The 22,242-nt window shown below is 42.3% G+C and overlaps 2 protein-coding genes across 9 annotated transcripts in view; both read left to right on the forward strand.

Annotated features, from left to right (window-relative positions):
- The window catches only part of LOC101983064 (protocadherin alpha-C2), a 213,685-nt gene that overhangs the window by 55,116 nt on the left and 136,327 nt on the right, over nt 1-22,242 (forward strand). Inside the window, exon 1 of one of the 8 annotated variants that reach the window (XM_026783619.1) lies at nt 7,452-9,960. The exons of the other annotated variants lie outside the window; for them this stretch is intronic. Within the exon in view, the coding sequence (XP_026639420.1) occupies nt 7,573-9,960 (2,388 nt within the window). The 5' untranslated portion in view covers nt 7,452-7,572. Of the gene's footprint in view, nt 1-7,451; nt 9,961-22,242 lie in introns of those variants that run through there. 8 annotated transcript variants of the gene reach the window in all.
- LOC102000165 (protocadherin alpha-13) overlaps nt 20,714-22,242 on the forward strand; it is a 1,843-nt gene continuing 314 nt past the window's right edge. The window contains exon 1 of the mRNA XM_026783562.1: nt 20,714-22,235. Coding sequence (XP_026639363.1) covers nt 20,948-22,235 — 1,288 coding nt within the window. The 5' untranslated portion in view covers nt 20,714-20,947. The remainder of the gene's footprint in view (nt 22,236-22,242) is intronic.

Raw genomic sequence — 22,242 nt, forward strand, 5'->3', positions numbered from 1 at the left:
GAGGAGCTGGAGCTGCTGCAGTTCCAGGTGAGCGCGCGGGATGCTGGTGTGCCTTCCCTGGGCAGCAATGTGACTCTGCAGGTGTTTGTGCTGGATGAGAACGACAATGCTCCCACGCTGCTGCCCCACGGAGCCGTGGGAGCGGGAGGGGCAGTGAGTGAGTTTGTGCCTAGGTCAGTGGGTTCAGGTCACGTGATCACCAAGGTGCGAGCAGTGGATGCAGACTCTGGTTACAATGCTTGGCTCTCTTATGAACTCCAGACGTCAGCAGGCAATTCCCGAAGCCTGTTCCGAGTGGGCCTATATACCGGCGAGATCAGCACCACACGCGCCCTGGATGAAGCGGATGCGCTGCACCAGCGCCTGCTGGTGCTGGTGAAGGATCATGGTGAACCTGCGCTGACTGCCACAGCCACAGTGCTCGTTTCTCTGCTTGAGAACAGCCAAGCTCCAAAAACTTCATCAAAAGCATTGGTAGATGCCATTGGTCGAGAGGCGTCGCTGGTGGATGTCAACGTGTATCTGATCATCGCCATCTGCTCTGTGTCGAGCCTGCTGGTGCTCACACTGCTGCTGTACACCGCGCTGCGCTGCTCGGCGACACCCACAGATGGAGCCTGTGCTCCGGGCAAGCCCGTGCTGGTGTGCTCCAGCGCAGTGGGGACCTGGTCATTCTCACAGCAGAGGCGGCAGAGGGTGTGTTCTGGTGAGGGTCCGCCCAAGACCGACCTCATGGCCTTCAGCCCCAGCCTATCCCAAGGTCCGGAATCAGCAGAGGAGAGACAGCCGCCCTTAGAGTCAGAATACTTAGCAAAGGTAAGATGGTCTTACTCTCAGCAAAGGAGGCAGAGGGTCTGTTCTGGAGAAGGCCTACCAAAGACAGACCTCATGACCTTCAGTCCCAGTATATTCCCCCTAGTTTGGGTTCTGGAGATAGTGGAGTCCAACAAGAGATCTTTGAGAATGTAAGTACCAAAAATCCAGGAATACATTCCATGCCTGGTGATGTCACGGATATTTATCAATTTACGATTCTATCTTCAGCATTAAATTTATTTGTTTAATTTCTCATGGCAACTCATTTAAAAAATACTGGAGGGACTGGAGAGATGGCTTAGAGGTTAAGGACACTGGCTGCTCTTCCAGAGGTCCTGAGTTCAATTCCCAGTACCTACATTGTGGCTCACAACCATCTATAATAGGATCTGATACCTGCGTGTAGGGATGCATGCAGAGCACTCATACATAAAGTATAAATCAATAAAAAAAGAATGCTGGAAAACTAGCCACTTCATTGCCTTTCACTCTTGTCATCATGGATATGATTTAGTGATGCTTTCAGTGTGCTATGTATAATAACAGTAATAGTAGTAGTTGCAACACTAGTAAAAATGAATTAGAATGAGCCAATATTTTCTTTAAATTAAGCCAGTAAGAAGTCAAGGACCATAATGGGAAATACAGAGCATAGGCAGGGCTCAAATCTAATTTTCAAACCTGCAGTCATTTATTGTTCTAACAGGTGCCCTTTGCCCTTTATTATTATGCTTGTGTATTATTTAATTTTTGAATTTGATTTCAATTCTCAACTTATTATAAACTATGAAATTGCTTCTTACTGATGGAGATGGGCATGTTTGAAGTACCTTATTTTCTATGTGATTTTTATATTCAGTAGCATGTTTTGTGAGCTGACAGCTGAAGTGGGTAGAGTTTTAGCATTGTCTTTCAAGGGGATCTTACTTTCTACTCTCTTACTAGTCTTGTTGTATTTTCAAGGACAGTTTCTTCAAAGCCCTCGACCACTTCGGATAGACAGCATTTTAGATACTTCCTAACGTGATGTTAATTCTCTTTAACCGCCTGCCAAACTTACTGCTGTTTTCTCAAAGTTTTTAACTTACTGAGTCTTCTACTTACTTGATAAATTTCTTCCACTGTGAATCAGCATTATTTTTCTTCAATTCTTGGTCCTTGTCAAGAAGCTATGTGAAAGTGTTTTAGGGAAAGGGAATCCTCACTTCTTTGTGCTTTGAGTTTGAGAGTCTTGTCATTTGTGGTAAAGTCCAGCACCATGGCCTGTGCTGGTCAAATGGCAAAAAACATACCCTTTAATTCTACTGAAGAAATAAATCATATATATTTACACACAGGAAGTAAACCATGCTATAAAAATAGAAATCCATGAAGGTGTGAGCAGGCACATCTACCTTAAATGATGAGTTGTGGAAAAATGATTTTCATGAAAATAAATATTAGAAAAATCATACAAAAGGTAACCATGAGGTATGCCCTATTTCATGTTGCCCAATGCCTATTTTCTTTGAGAAAGATACTGTGTAGACCTGGCTGGCATGGAACTCACAGTGTAGAGCAGGTTGGCCTGGAAATCACAGAAATCTTGTACCAAGAATTCTAATTGATCTTAATAATAAAAACTCAGCTGGGCAGTGGTGGCGCATGCCTTTAATCCCAGCACTTGGAAGGCAGAGGCAGGCTGATCTCTGTGAGTTCGAGGCCAGGCTGGTATACAAGAGCTAGTTCCAGGACAGGAACCAAAAAGCTACGGAAAAACCCTGTCTCGAAAAATCCTAAAAAAAAAACCAACCAACCAACCAACCAAACAAACAAAAACTCAGAGTGAGATATTAGGGGGTGAAAATGGAGAGATCAGAGAAGTAGTTCAGCTAGCCATTAGAGAAACCTTTTGTCTCTACCGAATCCTCAGACCGAAGGGACAATCTTGTTTCTGTGAAGACTCAGACTGAATCTTTTCTCTTCGAACCTCAGACTGATTGTCTCTATGAATCCTCAGAGTGCACTTCTGCTTCTGTCTCCTCAAATCTTATATTTCTCTCTCCGCCCAGCCATATCCCTCCTGTCTCTACTCCCTAATGCTGGGATTAAAGGTGCGGGATCCCAAGTTCTGGGACCACCTTTGTGTGAGCTCTGATTCTCTTTTAGACAGATTCAACCTGGTGTGGTTCAGGGTGGCCTTGAACTCACAGAGATCCATCTCCCTCTGTCTCTTTGGGGTTAAAGGTGTGTGCCACCACTGCCTGGTCTCTGTGACTTTAGCTCTGCACTCTGATCTGCAGGCAGGATCTTTATTTGCTAGATTACAAACAAAATAACTCTACAGATCTGCCTGTATCTGCACCCCGAGTGAGATTAAAGGTATTCACCACCATGCCCTACCACACTGCCTACTGGTATAGACTATATACAATATATATAAAAAATCCTACTTGGTGTATGTTCAACCACACTGTGTGAATTATTTCAACTTGTTAGGCTTGCTGTGAGGGCCTACGTACATTATTTCATTTAATTTCTACAGTAATTTATGAAGTTATTAAATTTATTTGTCTTGTCCCTCTTGAGATAGCTCATTTAAAACATTCTGGAAATCTAGCATTCTTCATTGTCTTCATTTTTGTCATCATGAGTATTATTTAGTAATTCTTTCTTCATTCTGTGTATAATGACAGTAGTATTACCTATGACATCTGGATTATAAAGATAGGATGTGAGAATTGGAGGTATTTGTCTTGTCTAGTGGTGACATCTAAGTACACATTTTCAGAATCCAGAGTCACTCTTGTCACCACAATGCCGACCCTTCTTCAGTAAACCTCTTTTCTGTTCAATGAAAGTGGAATATGAGGTATGTGCACACGAGTCTTTTTTGCCTTGGTTATAAAAATTCTCCATGATTATATTAATCATCACTTTTGCATAAATGCTGTATTGAGATAGAGTTATACTTTTCTATATTGAGTGATATTTTTTAGTTGTGTTCATGAGTTAAATTAACTTGTTTTAATCAATGCCACATTGAGAGAGACATTTATTCAGTGTAATAGTCAAGAACTACTATATAAGAACTATCGGTCAGTCATTCAGGAATGATGTAAATAGGAATCATTTAAAACATGAGAAAAAATCTGGACTTTGGCTCACAATATTCCTGCAGAAGATCAGAATACCATAAATAACTCAGTCAAATATCATATAAAAATGACCTCCTTTTGTTTGTGAATAATAATAGTGTTTTAGGCAAATATAAGTGGTGATGATGATAATTTGAGGATTCTAAATATGGCCAAAAGATTTGAGAACATTGAACAGCATTGTATACTTCGTTAAAATCTTCAAAGGAGTTGGTTTCCTATGAAAATCTTTAGATGTGTGCAGGTCTTTATGGATGCAGTCTTTTTTATTGTTATTATTATCATTTTGGTTTTTCATAGCAGGCTTTCTCGGCCTAACCCTAGCTGTCCTGAAACTCACTCTATAGATCAGACTGGCCTTGGACTAAGAGATCAGCTTGTTTGACAGTTTTCCCCTGAAGCAGGGTCATTGTTATTTTTGATTGAAAAGCTTCTGCAAACTGAACAAATGATTGAGAGGAAATTGCTGTTTCCTTTAGTAAACCACAATAGGGCAGAGTTAGCATTATTTGGTAAACCTTATAATTTTGTTAGCATAGTGTTTGGAAAGCAAATTTATAATCTGAGTTTGAAATTTTTCCCAGGGTTCAGAGAATGGTTTTGAAATTCATTTCTGTGGCTTACATTTGCAAGAAAGAATAACATCAGATATACAAAATAACACAGGTTAAGAGGACATAAAACTTTGCATTTTAATATACAATTCATGAGGTGTGGAGGTAGAATTTACATCTAATCAAACTAAGCTGCAAAAGTAAAGCACACAGTTCATGAAATCTTCAATTGATTTTCACAAACTCAATGCTAACAATGATCTTGATATGATTTCTTGAGATTAATCTACAGCTAGATGTTGAACCCCTTCCAACAGGTAAGTTTAGAGTGAGTATAATATGTTCTCTATCAATGATTGAGATGTTTAGACCTCAACAATTTTAGCCAAAATACAAAAGATGTGACATTGGTTTATACGCGCAATCAAACATTTTTGAATTGAAGTTTACTCAGGACAATTTTATACACCACAAATTATGCATTATTGAAAATAAACACCGAAGTTAGAATATAAATATGTGATATCATCATCTCTCCTGGGCAGAATTTTTATATTTCTTTATTTTGGAAAAGTTCACATTGTATCTCAAACACTATTTCCTATAACAGTGTGTGCATAGAGACCTATTGCTTTCTTTTGTTCAATATAAATCTGACAAATCTTGCATATTGTGTTCAGTTTATTTCTATTTTATAAATGTTGTATTGTATTGATTGCACATGATTGTATTATTTTACAGGTGTATAATAGAATTCACTGTTCTTGCCAGGCAGTAGTAATCCATGCTTTTAATCCCATCATTTGGGAGGCAGGGGTAGGCAGATCTCTGCGAGTTCCAGGACAGCCTGGTCTATACAGCAGGTTCCAGGACATCCAGGAATACACAGAGAAAGTCTGGCTCAAACTCCTGCCCCCTGAAAGAAGAAAAATAATCCACTGTTCTTAGAGTTGGTGGATATTTTTCTTGATTTTTTTTTAAACATAGAAGCTTAGTTACACTTACTTTTGAGAGACCCATTGCTGTGACACCCCTGGGAGAACGGTAAGCAGAACAGTAGCAGAGCGACATTAATGGCATCTCTGTGTTAATAACGTGTGTATGCTTGTTTATAAGCTCATGATTCAGAAAAAAGTGACAGATAGTTTATGGCATTTTCATATGCTGTTGCAATGGTTGTAAGCTGCAGAAGAACCCTGAAAACCATTTCACACTGAAGTAGGAGAACTGCTTGATCCTGGTAGCTCAAAGTCAACTTGGGCCTTTGTTTCTCAAAGGATTCCTTTCTAACTAAATACTGTTTCTTTTCTGAATGATTTTCTGCTCCAAACTTGTGTTCTCTCATCCTATCTGCCTTCTAAATTGCCAGTGTGTATAAAAAGATAGAGAAAACACAACTACATCTTCAAGAAAAGAAAATTAAAGCCTAAAGTGTTGGCATAAAGCCTTCAATGGCAGCGCTTCAGAGGCAGAGGCAGGAGGATCTCTGAGCTCAACTCCAGTCTAGTCTACAAACTGAGTTCTAGGACAGCCAGCCCTACACAGAGAAATATTGTCTTGAAAGAAAAGGGAAAATTATCCTCAATAATTCCCATTTCCCACTAAGTATTGTAGGAAATTAAATCTTCAGACTCTAAGGTCATTTGTCATTTAGTTAAACTCTGAGTATCTTCTGTGTTTCAAACACAATCTCATGTACTTAGAGGAGAGATCATAAAATTAATTTACCTTTTTTATGACTTATAATCAAAAACCCCAAATTCTGCACTGTAGCTATTTTCCATAAATGTATTTTTATTGTGTTTTTATTTATAGAAAACTAATATTGGTTACATGGAAATACCAAATTGGTGTAGAGATTTTCCTGGTAATTTTATTTCATTGACTAACAATTCATTCTGTGATTTAAAAGGCTGCCTTTGTCTATTATTGATGATTACATGAGTAAATTATTGCTATCCCGTTACCGACAATATGGTTTGTGTGAGAAATTATATATGTTAAATGCAAATTTCATCTATGTCAACAGACTTTTCTTTTGTGAATTCTGTTTCCAATTATAAAACTTGAAAATTTTTGTTTTCTTACTCTGCAATAAACATAAAGTCAGTAATTTATTACAAGAAAACAATGAAATGTAGAAAGATAAAGGATCAGAGCTGAAGAAATTGGAATGATATCGTTGATAAAGGGATATTGTTGATATGAACTTTGATAGTTTCACCAACAAGAAATGCTGAATATTTGAGATGTTGGATGTATTAAGTCTGATTTGATCATTACACAGAAGATGCATGCATCTAAACTTTATAAATCTCAAGAAGATTTAATTTTAAAAAAATACAAGGAAATGCAAATCTATATCGCTAAGGGTACAGTGCAGAACATTGTTCTTATGGAATTTCAGAGGCTGAGACTTGCCTAGCACCAACAGACTCCAAACCACAAATAGCAACAACAAACTAGACCCAACCATTGGAAAACTATGTCTTTTCCATTGAATTTCCTGGCAGCCTAAGTAGTAATAGAGGCTGTGACTAGAACAATTCAAATCTGATAATATTTTTATGTGATAGACAAGATGTTAAGAAAATGTTTAACTCTAGGCTTTCAAGTTTACCTAAAGAAGTGAGCCCTCTTTTTCTTCAAGTATTTAGATAAGATTATGATTTTGTAGATATTTAATCTGATGTTATTCAGTAAAAGTACCGCTTTCACATACACTCCACTTTAACGTGACTTAAAATCAGAATGTTCAATAAATGTGCATTTTGGAATTGTTTTGGGCAAAGTATACAAAACGTGAAGTTCTCCAGTGGTGGATGTGCACAAGTACTCGCGTTTTCAGGCACAAGGTGTCGCTCTTTACTCAGTGAAAAGAGTTCATTCATAAATTGGTCCGAAGAGTCCCGCACTCAGTGTACAAAACCGACTCCATCACGCTGAGTGCTGCTGTCAAAAGGAGCCATTAAAATTCCTCGAGAATTCAGCGGCATTTGGATCTGAAGACAAGTGTCCGATACAGGCAGCGAAGGGGGACATTTTGGAGGCTGATTTTATATGCAATGTTAGGTTTTCAGAGAAGTGGATCCTGCACTCTGCAACCTCTCCTCTGGCTTCTGCTTCTCGCAGCCTGGGAGGCAGGGAGCGGCCAGCTCCACTACTCCGTCCCCGAGGAGGCCAAACACGGAACCTTCGTGGGCCGCATCGCTCAGGACCTGGGGCTAGAGCTGGCGGAGCTGGTGCCCCGCCTGTTCAGGGTGGCGTCCAAGGACCGCGGGGACCTTCTGGAGGTAAATCTGCAGAATGGCATTTTGTTTGTGAATTCTCGGATCGACCGGGAGGCGCTGTGCGGGAGGAGCGCAGAGTGCAGCATCCACCTGGAGGTGATCGTGGACCGGCCGCTGCAGGTTTTCCACGTGGAGGTGGAAGTGAGGGACATTAACGACAACCCGCCAGTGTTTCCTCTTAGAGAACAAAAGCTGCTGATTTATGAATCCAAGCAACCAGACTCGCGTTTTCCGCTAGAGGGAGCATCTGATGCCGACATAGGGGAGAATGCTGTATTGGTCTACAGATTAAGTCAAAACGAGTATTTTTCTTTAGAATCACCTACAAATAGCAAGCAGACTAAAAGACCGTCACTTATATTAAAGAAGACGCTGGATCGGGAGAAAACCCCGGAACTTAATTTGCTGTTGACAGCCTCAGATGGGGGAAAGCCGGAACTCACTGGTACAGTTCAGCTTTGGGTTCGTGTTTTAGATGTTAACGACAATGACCCGGAGTTCGATCATTTAGAATACAAGGTAAGAATAATGGAAAATGCTGCTAACGAAACTCTTGTCATAAAGTTAAATGCCACAGATAAAGATGAAGGTGTGAACGGGCAACTGGAGTACTCTTTGATGTCAATCAAGCCCAGTGGAAAGTCTTTATTTACACTAGATGAAAACAGCGGAGAATTAAGGGTCAACGGAACTTTAGATTATGAAGCAAACAAGTTTTATGAAATTGAAGTGTTGGCCACGGATAAGGGGAACCCCCCAATGGTAGGTCACTGTACAGTCTCGGTAGAAATCTTAGACATCAATGACAATGCCCCTGAAGTGACACTGACTTCCCTCTCCCTCCCAGTAAGAGAGGATGCTCAGCCAAACACAGTCATTGCTTTGATTAGCGTATCCGACCTTGACTCTGGAGTCAACGGCCAAGTGACTTGCTCTCTCACACCCAGTGTCCCCTTCAAGATCGTAGCCACCTTTAAGAACTATTATTCCCTGGTATTGGGTAGCAGCCTGGACCGCGAGAAGGTACCAGCCTATGATTTGCTTGTGACAGCCCGGGATGGGGGCTCACCCTCACTGTGGACCACCGTCAGCTTGTCGGTAGAGGTGGCTGATGTGAACGACAACGCGCCCGCATTCGCGCAACCCGAATACACGGTGTTCGTGAAGGAGAACAACGCGCCTGGCGCGCACATCTTCACGGTGTCGGCCATGGACGCGGACGCCCAGGAGAACGCACTGGTGTCCTACTCGCTGGTGGAGCGGCGGGTGGGCGAGCGCTCGCTGTCGAGCTTCGTGTCTGTGCACGCGGAGAGCGGCAAGGTGTTTGCTCTGCAGCCTCTGGACCATGAGGAGCTGGAGCTGCTGCAGTTCCAGGTGAGCGCGCGGGATGCTGGTGTGCCTTCCCTGGGCAGCAATGTGACTCTGCAGGTGTTTGTGCTGGACGAGAACGACAATGCGCCAACGCTGCTGCCCCACGGAGCTGTAAGAGCCGGCGGGTCAGTGAGCGAGCTGGTGCCTAGATCAGTGGGTTCAGGGCACGTAGTCGCGAAGGTGCGAGCAGTGGATGCGGACTCTGGTTACAATGCATGGCTGTCTTATGAGCTGCAGTCGGCGTCAGGGAGCATGCGCAGTCCCTTCCGCGTGGGTCTGTACACAGGAGAGATCAGCACAACGCGTGCCCTGGATGAGGCGGATGCCTCTCGACAGACTCTGTTGGTGTTGGTGAAGGACCATGGAGAGCCTGCACTGACAGCCACTGCAACTGTGTTAGTGTCTCTAGTGGAAAGCGGCCAGGCGCCAAAGTCCTTTTCACAGACATCCGGGCGTGCTTCAGTCTCAGAGACGTCACTGGTGGATGTCAACGTGTACCTGATCATCGCCATCTGCGCGGTGTCGAGCCTGCTGGTGCTCACGCTGCTGCTGTACACCGCGCTGCGCTGCTCGGCGGCGCCCACTAATGGAGCCTGTGCTCCAGGGAAGCCCGTGCTGGTGTGCTCCAGCGAGGTGGGGACCTGGTCATACTCACAGCAGAGGCGGCAGAGGGTGTGCTCTGGAGAGGGTCCGCCCAAGACAGACCTCATGGCCTTCAGTCCCTGCCTACCCCCTCACCTGGATAGAGATGAAAGGGAAAGGCAGGAATCAGAATCAAATCACCCTGGACAGGTGAGTTTTTGACAAATCCCACCTTTCCGGTAAATGCATATGAAATGCAGAATTCAGTTCTAATGGAAAAACTTGAAACAAATATTTCACATTTTGAGTGCTGTTTCAAGGAAAAGCCTCTGTTAGTAAAACGCCAGATATGCATATATTTCAGCCTTTAAATCGTATAATCAGGATTCTTCAGGTAAGAAGTGCCTCATTTGTTTCAAGATTTGGTTATAAAACATTAGAAGGTCCCAGGATGACGTCACCTGAAACAATCATTGTTTTACCTAAGCTGAGTGATATCAGTTCATATCTAACTCTCAGTGAAGTGGATCAACAGAGCAGGTTACTTAGATTGGCTCCTGTTTGTCTATTAGCAGTACTTAGCTTTGCTCTTCTTGCTTTCTCCGAGTAGTTGCGTCAAACATGTTTCTCTCAACAACGGATCCCTTGTCTCTAGCTCGGAATTGATTTACTGTCCCCCAGCTATTGTTAAATATCACCTAGCACACATGGTAAAACTCATCTTCAAATTACTTGGAGAAAAAAAAAGCCCAGTCTTGTATTCTAACATGGTGCTGTTATTAAACAAATCCTCCATTCCTGATTTTTCCATGAAAACACAAGAGATTTATTAAGAAGACTGACTTGTGCTTCCAAAGTAAACTAAGCAAATAAAATTGTTCCATCAAATCATGCACACTTGTTAGTTGCCATCTCATATGAGTATGAGCTGCTCACTTGCATCTTTTCCTGAACTTTATATTTTTCCAGAAAGGAAAAGTTAAGTCTATTGATGTGCAAGCATACTAATAATTATCATTTCATTATTTTCACCTTTTAAATCCATTGTAAACACCTCACCACTAATATCTCAATTTTGCATTTCTCTAGCCACATCTAAAGAGTCTAGTAAAGACCATTTATATCCCTGTGAATCTTCTAGCTCTGTGCTTCTTACATAAGTGCAGAAGTGAAGAGTCAGTCATACATTTGGGGCTCATTCAAAGCACTCTCTCCTAAATTGTACAATATATCATTTGGCACAATATTCTGGAGGAATTTATATTGGAGATCATTCTTGAAACTTGGATTAAGAGCTTTTATTTTATTTTAAAAGTATTACATTTGTTTATTTATTTGTGTGTGCACATGCCATAGCATGTGGAGGGCATTTGCAGTAATCCATTCTCCTCTTCCACTGTGTGAGCTCAGGAGATTTACCACTATGTAAAAGGACCGGCAGTAAATTATTGGATTAAAGATTTTGATGTGGAGGTTGATGAAATTATAAAGTCCATGCTAACTATATTATTATATTGATATGCTCTTAACTGCTTATATATGGCAATCTTTAATTACTGAATATAATTATGAAAGGTCTTTAATCCCTCCTTTCCTCACTGTCACCATTATGACTTTCTGAGAACTATAAACTAAGTAACTACTAACAGGAAAAGATTTAGAAGCAAAAATGTCAGTATCAAATTCACACTTTCCCTTTAGTCACTAAGATTAGGACCCAGCAAAACACCCCCAACAGTCTTTTGGATATTAGCATTCTATTGTCATGTCAAAATATTGTGAAATTTAGAGACTTTGATTCAGCATTTTAGTTTTTTGAGACAGGGTTTCTCTATGTATCAGAGACCTAGCTGTCCTGAAACTTGTTTTGTAGACCAGGCTGGCCTCGAGCTCACAGAGATCTGCTTGCCTCTGCCTCCTGAGTGCTGGGATTGAATCAGGCACCACACGCCCAGCTTGATCCAACATTTTAAATGAAACTGCTTTATTCTTGCCATTAGTCTGTTCATGTGCTTTGCTTTGAAGTGTGGGAGTCATAGCAGCTGCATGAAAAGCCACTACATTTAAGCAACAAACAGCAAGAAGCGACACCTCTCACACTCATGATGAATTCTAATGTTCTCTAGGTTCACGAATAAAAGAATTTTTATACAGAGTATTGTTGAGTTTCAAAACATTACTAGTTTCTTTTTATGGAACGATGGAATCCTTCACTTTCTCCAGAAGTTCCCAAGAAGAGCTATGAAGAAAAATCACATTGTCAGTTGTAAGCCATGAAAAGTCAGGGGTGGGCCCACCACCTATCCTTCTCCGTGGAAAAGACACATCAGAGTAGTTTGTCACGCCTTATCTCAAAGAGAATTTTCTGATAAACTTTGAAAAAGAAAGTATTTTAAAAACACAAAAGAACTACAACACACCAATTAAACAGCATTCACAAATCATCCGTGGGAATATTTAAAAGTTGAACGAGAGTGGACCAGGAAACGGTGATCCAAACCAAGAACCCAAGAATCTTTCTTGTATTTGCATAACCAGTCACGTGATGTTGGTATACAGTCAGAGGAAGAAGAATGTTTTGGTTCGGGATCTCAGAGTCCATCCTGAACAGACCCAACTGCACAGAAACCGGAATAACCCCTGAAGCTTATTAAATAAATACAGAAAAGACAGACTGCTTTATAAAGTATCTCATGAATGCTACCTTAAAGCCGACAGTTCCAACCAAGAGGCCCCCAGTATCTAAGATGCTGTTTTCTTGGTGAAGAGGCTTGAAATTGTCTGCGGCACTCCGGCTCCTCGCAGCCTGGGAGGCAGGGAGCGGCCAGTTCTAGCTACTCCATCTTCTTGGAGGACAAACGCGGCACCTCCGTGGGTCGCATCGCTCAGGACCTGGGGCTGGAGCTGGCGGAGCTGGTGACCCTGTTCAGGATGGTGTCCAAGGACCGCGGGGAACTTCTGGAGGATGGTTTTTGTTTTCCTTCCCCCCCCCCCGGAGGATGGTTTTTGTTTTTGTTTTGTTTTTTTGTTTTGGTTTTTCGATAAGGGTTTCTCTGTAGCTTTGGAGCCTGTCCTGGAATTAGCTCTTGTAGACCAGGCTGGTCTCAAACTCACAGAGATTCTCCTGCCTCTCTGCCTCCCAAGTGCTGGGATTAAAGGCGTGCGCTGCCACATCCAGGTCAGAATGGCATTTTGTTTGGGAATTCTCTGACCGACCGGGAGGCACTGTGCATCCGCCTGGAGGTGACTTTGGACCACCGCTGCAGGTTTTTCGTGTGGAGATGGAGGTCGTCGAGAATATCAATGATATTTCTTCCATGCTTAGCGAAAGAGAACAAAAGATGCCTATTTATTTTCTTTTTAAAAATGATTTATGTATTCTTATTTTATGTGCCTTGGTATTTTGCCTGCACATATGTCTGTGTGAGGGTGTCAGATCCCCTGGAACTGAAATTACATAGAGTTGTGAGCTGTCATGTGGGTCCTCTAAAAAACAGCCAGTACTCTTTACCACTGAGCCCCTAAAAGTCTCCTGAATCTGCACCTCTGTGCACTCAGTTTCCTCTAGAGGGCGCTTCTGCAGCTAATATTGACATACATTGTCTTCCATATAATATAAGATTGAAGAGCATTTTACGCTTAAAATAATGATTAACAAAAAGATAAAAAAATACCGCTTGTACTGATTCTTTGGAAGTTGTTGGACAGAGAGGAAACATCAGTGCTTTCTCTGTTGTTAACAGTCTTTGATGATAGTAAGCCAGAGCTAAAAGGATATGTTCAAATGCAAACAACCATTCTTAGCCTGGCAATATTGGCGCACACTTTAAATCACAGCTCTCTGCAGGTAGAAGCGGGAGGATCTCTGAGTTCAAGGCTAGAGTAGTCTACAGATTGAGTCTCACGGCAGCCAGGGCTGCACAGAGGAACCCTGTCTCAGAAAACCAAACCAAAACCAAACAAACCAAAAATGAAAAACAACAATGAACCAACCTGGATATGAATGACTCTGCACCGGAGTTTGATAAACCCACTTGAAATGGCAAAACAACACCTGAGTAATTCAACTAACCGCTTCCGATCTAGATGAAGGCCAGAATGGAGAAATTTCCTATGGGTTCTCAATGATTCAGTCTACTAGTGAGACCTTTAAGTTTTAAATAAATCCAGACACACGCCGAAATGTGGTCTTGTCATTCTCTGTCCTAGAAGATGCTCAGGTGGGAACAGTAATCACCCTGAATAGATGTGTCCGACTTTGACTCAGGTGCCAACGGGCAAGTGAATTGCTCTCTAATATTCACGTCTTTTTAAGCTGCTGTCCCACTTCAAATATTACTGTTCGACAATTCTGGGCAGTTCCCTGGAACATGAGACCACAACCGACTATAAGATGGTGGTCACTGCCCGGGACTGGTCTCGCCCTCGCTGTGGGCCACCGCTAGCGTGTTCGCGGAGGAAGCTGAGGTGAACTACAATGCGCCCGAGTACGCGCAGCCCCAATACAGGGCGTTCCTGAAGGGGAACAATCCGCCTGGCGCGCACATCTTCACGGTATCGGCCATGGATGCGGATGCGCAGAAGAACGCGCTGGTGGAGAGGCGAGTGGCGAGCGCTCGCTGTCGAGCTTCGTGTCTGTGCACGCGGAGAGCAGCAAGGTGTTCGCCCTGCAGCCTCTGGACCATGAGGAGCTGGAGCTGCTGCAGTTCCAGGTGAGCGCGCGGGATGCTGGTGTGCCTTCCCTGGGTAGCAATGTGACTCTGCAGGTGTTTCTGTTAGAGGAGAACGACAATGCGCCAAAGCTGCTGCCTCACGGAGCAGTCGGAGCCGGCAGGTCAGTGAGCAAGCTGGTGCCTAGATCAGTGGGTTCAGGGCACGTAGTGGCGAAGGTGTGCACAGTGGTTGCAGACTCCGGTTACAACGTGCGGCTGTCTTTATGAGCTGCAACTGGCCGTGGGCACACGCAGTACCTTCCACATGTGGTCTGTATACGTGTGGGGTCATCACCAGGCGAGGGGTGATTCGCAGCATCAGTGCCTGGTGGTGGTCATAAAGGACCATGCAGAACTGGCCCTGACTGCTGCAGTCACTGTGTTAGTGTCTATAGTAGACAGTGCCCCAGCACTAAAGACCTTGGGGTGGACCTTCGTGGGTGCTACCATGCCAGAAGCATCGCTAACGGATGTCCACGTGTACTTGACCATCGCCATCTGTGCAGTAATACTCAGCCTGTTGCTGCTCGTGATTCTGCTGTACACACATTCTGGTGCCCAGCCCCACCAACCGATGGTGCCTGTGGGCTTGGGAAACATAGGCTGCTGTGGTTCAGTGGTATGGGCAGCTGGTTGAACTTGCCACAGAGGAGATGCGGTCATGTTGTGGACTGGTGCCTTCTAATCCAGACCATATGGCCTTCAGCGCCAACCTTCTGCTTAAATTCTTCAATCGAAGCAAGGCACTGATAACACATCGGTACTTTTGCTTTTCTTAATAACTAGGCTTTAACTATATTATTGTTTCCTTAATTTTTCTTTCTAATTTTGTGTTTTGAATCATTGACTGTCTTAGGTTCTCTGATATCATCGTAGTTATTTAGAGTTTTTATGTATCATCCGGTGAGTAACTTATATAGACATGCAATGGAAAATTTATTTTCTTTTTGCATTTTTCTTGCTATTTTTGAATGATTAGCCTTGAAAAATATTAGTGTATGTATGTATATATACATATACATGTACATGTATCATATATATACATACACATATATATATGAAATCTTTGACCTAGGTCAGAATTACAGAATTATCTGCATATTACAAGAGTAGGTCAAATATATACATATATATATATATATATATGATCAACTAAGAAATATATATATACACACATATGTATAATCTACTGTTAGGAAAATAGCCTTATCAATAACTATACTAATCTTTTGAAGCAAGTTTTATTAAATACTGGTCAGGAAGATGGACACTGGCCAAGTCCATACCGGGGATACCCAGAGAATGGTGCCTAACTACGTTGGACAGGGGTTTATAAAGGAAAACCCCATAACGCTACACACTTCCCGCCTTCACCCAATCAGGGGCAAGCATATATCCCAACGTAATTGCTGTCTACCTATCTCCCGCTTATTTGTGATCAAGAATATCTTGTGAAGTTGGAACAATCAACTTTATTTACCGAAGAGAAAACATGAGACTTGTGTTATATTACATAAACAGACTCCAGCATTCCAGGAAGTTATCTGTCTTTGGGCAAGTAGGGCTTATAGGTTAGAGGCCCTACAGGGACTGAGTACTAGAGTCTAGGCAACATTTTCTTCAGGAATAGATAACATATCAACAATAAGGTTTCACAGATGGAATGTAAGTATGAACAAAGAGTCATCAGTGGTTGGAAGATTACAAGATGGGAAAACTTGTAGAGGATCTTCCACAAACACTTAAGTGTCAAGCAAATAAACAATCCCCCAAGACAGGGTTTCTCTGTGTAGTTCTGGCTGTTCTGGAACTTGCTCTGTAGCCCAGGCTGGCCTTGAACTCAGAGATCTGCCTGTCTCTGCCTCCATCTAAAAGCTGGTTTTAAAGTCAGGAACAGCCAAAACTTGCTGAGCAATGGAGATTTAAATAATTGTGGTAGACACGGATAGAGGAAACCACATGCTAATCCAGGCTAGTGAAGAGAACCATTCAGATAATGATTGACTCAATATAAATGATAAAGCCAGTCGTGGTGGATCACACTTTTACCTCCTGGAACTCCCCAGGCAGAGGCTGTAGGCTCTCTGTGAGTTCAAGGTCAGGCTGGCCTACTTAATGAGCTCCTGGACAATCAGAGCTACCTATATAGAGAGACCTTGTCTCAAGAAAAAAAATGAGTATAAATGATAAGAGAAAGAAAAATGAAGTAGAATAAGTCTGGAAAGCCCAATACTGATATATTGATTTATTTAGTGGTTTACTTAAAGCACTGCTTACTGCTTGTTTGCCAAGCATCTGCTACCCAGAACAGAAAGCCCTGAAGAAATGGCTGAAACAATAAGTGTTTCCGTTAACAATCTGTTGGCTGCCACGTACGTTTCTGTGAAGTCTCACTTGCTTGTTTGCCCTACTTTGTGGGTTTGGAGTATAAAATAAGAATGCAAACTGGACCCGTGACCAAGGCCTTTTGGGAACTATCCTGGCTTTTGCCACTATTGCTATCTCTCATTGGTGTGGGAATGTTTATGCTAGGAAGACTCTCAACAACAAAAGTTCAGTGACATCTATATATTTAGGTTGGTGTACTGGGGAAATGGCTTGTATGTGTTTGAGCAAGTAGGAATTGAGAGGGATACTTAAGAGCTTGTTCCTAACCAAAGAACCTTTGTACTGGAATAGCATTGTGATTCAAAAGATGATTCTAGAACTCATAGTGGGTGGTTATACACACACACTGAGGACTAATTCCTTCCAGAAAAACATACATTCATGAAAGGACAGAAATCACAGAGACAAATGGAAAAAGGAAATATTGAAGAAATTGAAGAATTGGATTTAATATTGAAGAAAAGGATTTTGATAGGCACACATGCTAATTTCTAACAGTGCTGTAACAAATAATCACAGATTGGGATGAGACATTTGTTTGTCTCACAAGTTTTGAGGCCAGAAGTCCACAGTGAAGACATAAAGCATTTGTAAGAATTGAGGGACTGTTTCCATTTCAAGAGTAAAGCATGTTAGAGATATTGGAGCAGGAGAGAAAAAAATCTATTCTTTGATTCTATTGGTTTCTGGTGGTTGTTGACATTCCTTGGATCTGACTACCTCACTTTCAATTTTTGTCCTTATAGTCACATTGCTTTCTCTTCTTCATGTTTTCTTACCCATGTTTTTGTTTAATAAGGACACATATAATAATAACACTTATGACTGACCTGGAGTCTCAGGATAAATTATTCTTAATTTAATTACATTAGTTACTATGTAGAGTTATTTCCATGAGTCTTAAGATATGGGTGTATCTTTTGAGGTACCATGATTCAATGATAGTCTTAGAAAGATGAAAAGTAGATAATGCCTCTGCCATCAAGGCTGGGTCTTGGAAATCTCACTGGGGGCAATGTGAGATTAAGAAAAACAGACACAAAGTAGAAGCCAAAATGGGGTGAGGTGGGCTGTATGCTTGGATGAAGACAGCCCCCTCACCAATACTCAGACTTTTATTTTATCCTGGGAAAAGAAAGGAGTGATTAGGTAATCTTATTGGGGAATCTCATGTTGGGTGATGAACATGTAGTCTTCTGGAGCAAGGAAATTGTGAGTGGAGCCTTCTTCATGGCTGCCTTCTTAGTAAAAAGGGCAACTCTTAGACAAGCATCCTGCTTCAGCAAACATCCTAGTCTCAGGCATGGAGGAAGCATGCCATTCCCTTAGCTGTGAGACCTGTAGACATGGCTGTACTCTTGTCTAGAATGCACTCCCAGGACTTCAGCTGATCTTTGCAAGGTAACCAAGATTGAAATTCAGAGTGTGATACATCAAGTAAATGTTAGGAGTTAGAGGTGAAGAAAAGAAGAGGGATAGAGTATTTTTTCTACAAGTTAGAGGTGTTTGAACATTGTAGCTGTGTGAGGGAGGAACAATGGAAGGCAACATTAGAGATAAGGCAAGCAGCATGGAAAAGAAGATGGTGATAATAAGACTAAGAGAGGAAAATAAAAATATTGTTGTCAGAGCATAGGGCTAGCCTACATTTAAGGGGCAGATGGCAGAGTGGTTAAGAGCACTTATTACTCATAGAGGATTCATAGTGGCTGCCAATCACCTAGGGAACTTAACGCCCTCTTCTGGCCTCCATGGACACCAGGCACACTCACACAACACGCCCACATGAAGACAAAATACATTAAATAAAATAAATAAATTGATAAATGAATAGATATTGTAGATAAGTGATGCTGTAGGAAGAAAGTCCTTGATGTCATGCTTGATGATTTATCTTAATGGAAAAAAACATCAAGCCACATGGTAGGAATGAAGTTGAGAAATTGAGAAACAAAAGAAAGCATGAAAAAGATATCTGTGGGTAAGAGGAGTACATTTGAGTGTCCAGTTAGGTAAAGGGGAATGCCGGTGTCTAGAGTCACCATAGATAATGAACAGCTTTATACTGAAGATCAATAGGAAGAAGAAATAGCGAACGGTGTTGGAAACTGAAGAGGATTTTTGAGAAGTGAGATAAACAGAAGGTTGATTCTAGGGTGTCTACAGGGAATACTGCGAATGGTTGATTTATGTGAAGAGGTAGGTGATGTGTTATGTGTACAACTTTAGACATGAAGCAGGAGGAGCATGTAGTAGAAATGATGGAACAGAAGAGGGTTGTGTGGGCAAGAGAATACAATGCTCCACATGGACTTCAGAGGTGAGTGGAGGTAGAGAAATGAATCCAATGGTCATTCACTATAGAATTATTTACAGAGTAGGCAATGTAATACTTGGCTATACAATTTATAATATAAAATTGGAGTCATATATAATTTGCATTTATTTTAAGGTTTTGTTGTTTTCGTATTTTATGTATAAGGGTGCTCTGTTTTTCTGTATGCCTGAACACCAGAAGAGGGCATTAAATCCCATTATAGATGGTTGGAAGCCAACATGTTGCCAGGAATTGAACTCAGGACCTCTAGGAGAGCAGTAAGTGCTCTTAACTGCTGAGCTATCTCTCAAATCCCTACATTTATATCATATAAAATATATCTTTCATTGTACTGTTTGGCCTGGAACTTTATGGCTTGGTGTAGCATTAATTTTAATTGTTCTTAATAATAATAACTTGGAGTCAGCTATTGGGGGGAGGAAGCTGAAGGATCAGAGAAGCAGAGTCATAAAGTTCCAGTCCAAACCACTAGACCTCTTACCTCTACCAATGCTCAATCTTGTCCTCTGACTGCATCCTCAGACTGCTCAGACTGCAGTGGGCTCCTGTCTCCTCCCGCCTTATATTCCTCTCTCTGTCCAACCACACCACTCCTTTAATCCCAGCACTAGGGAGGTGGAGACAGCTCTGTTTCTCTTTTGGACAAATTCAACCTTGTGTATTCTGGGGTCCCTTGAACTAACAGAGATCCCTCTGCCTTTGTCTCTTGGAATTAAAGGTATGTGCCACCACTGGTGGTGTCTAGTGACTTTGTTCTGCACTCTGATCTTCAGTCAAGCCTTATTTGTTAAAGCACAAACGACATATTACTACAACTCTGTAGCTATACTAACAGATAACAGTAATACTCTTTTGCTAACACTGTATTAGCATCATCGTCTAGCTACTGTCACGTACTTAAAAAAATTAGAGTTAAACAATACCAGGGTTTCTTCTACTGCTGATGGAATTAAGACATTGTAGGAAAAAATACTATCCCACTGGTAGTAGCTTAAGTTATACTAAATAATAAGATGTTAGTTCTTGGTATGTTCTCTACAGGGTGAACTGAAGACAGCAAAACATTGTTTTAGGTAGATTGTTGTGTATTTATGCACACACAAATATACTACACATAGATGCATCCTTTGAAACACAAACATTTCATCCACTCTTGAAACTCCTGAACATGGTGTATTTGTTTGAAATCTGGTATGTAGCTGCCCATGTGTTTAATGTGATTGTTATGTTTCCATTTGGAATCAATGACTGTTAATGGGAGAAGATTTTAAAAGATGAGAGGAAAATGAAATTGCCAACAAAACTCGCAGGACTGTGAAAACTAGAGACCAAAGCCAAATTATAATGTTCACTGATTTAAAATTTCACGCACACACGTTTAAATTTTTGGAACACTGCAAGACGTATACCACTTGTTAATTGCACCTGATGCTAATAGAGGAAATCATTTACTGCTCCTGGAAGGACAAATATTTAACTCCTAAATACATACTTACAATGGAAAATTCAGAAAGTGTAAGGAAGTCAAGGCTTCTTTCAATGGAAAATATGAAGCCCCCGTGATCGCTGCACTTACACATTCATGCCTCATGATGTCGCTCTTCACTGAGAACTTTTCTTTTGGCAAAGAGTCACTTCCTTCAGAGAACTCGTTGTGAATTCTTCAGTACTAGGACGTCGTCAAGCCAGTTTTTGCGAGGCAGTTTCAGGTAAGGTATTCTGTATACCGTAGCTTTCATTGCATCTTTCTGCGTGTACCATGTTGTTACCCTGGCAAAGAAACCCAGGATCCCGGTGCCTCCTGCTCTGGCTACTTCTCGCAACCTGGGAGGCCGGGAACAGCCAGCTGCGCTACTCGGTTCCGGAAGAGGCCAAACACGGAACCTTCGTGGGCCGCATCGCTCAGGACCTGGGGCTGGAGCTGGCAGAGCTGGTGCCCCGCCTTTTCAGGGTGGCGTCCAAGGACCGCGGGGACCTTCTGGAGGTAAATCTGCAGAATGGCATTTTGTTTGTGAATTCTCGGATCGACCGGGAGGCGCTGTGCGGGAGGAGCACGGAGTGTAGCATCCACCTGGAGGTGATCGTGGACCGGCCGCTGCAGGTGTTCCACGTGGAGGTGGAGGTGAGGGACATTAATGACAATCCGCCTGTGTTTCCCGAAACCAACAAAAGTATCCTGGTTGCAGAATCAAGGCCTCCAGAAACTCGATTTCCACTAGATGGCGCATCGGATGCAGATATCGGAGTCAATTCCGCCTTGACCTACCGATTGGATCCCAGTGATTATTTCGCTTTGGACACGCAGAACAATCGTGAGCGAACTTCTTCATTATCACTTGTGTTAAAGAAATCATTAGACCGAGAAGAAATTAAGGAGCATAGATTACTACTAATAGCTAGTGACGGAGGCAAACCGGAGCTGACTGGCACAGTTCAGCTGCTGATCACTGTCCTCGATGTGAATGACAATACTCCAGAGTTTGATCGGTTCATTTATAAAGTTAGAGTGTTAGAGAATGCAGGTAACGGAACACTGGTGATTAACTTAAACGCCACAGATCCAGACGAGGGTACTAATGGAGATATAATTTATTCCTTCAGGCGGCCTGTATCCCCTGCGGTGGGGTATGCATTTTATATAGATCCCAGCAGCGGAGAAGTTAGGACGAAAGGCCAACTAGATTTCGAAGAAAATAAATTATATGAGATACCCGTGGAGGCAGTGGACAAAGGGAATATCCCAATGACGGGCCATTGTACCCTTCTGGTGGATGTACTAGATGTAAATGATAATGCCCCAGAGGTCACGATTACTTCCCTGTCACTCCCAGTCAGAGAAGATGCCCAGCCAAGCACTGTCATAGCTCTGGTCAGTATATCCGACCGTGACTCTGGTGACAACGGGCGGGTGACCTGCTTCCTGACCCCACATGTCCCCTTCAAGCTGGTGTCCACTTTCAGGAATTACTATTCGCTCGTGCTGGACAGCGCCCTGGACAGAGAGACCACACCTGACTATAAGGTGGTGGTGACAGCCCGGGATGGGGGCTCGCC

Source organism: Microtus ochrogaster, chromosome 18, assembly GCF_000317375.1.
Source record: "Microtus ochrogaster isolate Prairie Vole_2 chromosome 18, MicOch1.0, whole genome shotgun sequence".
Taxonomy (NCBI): Eukaryota; Metazoa; Chordata; class Mammalia; order Rodentia; family Cricetidae; genus Microtus; species Microtus ochrogaster.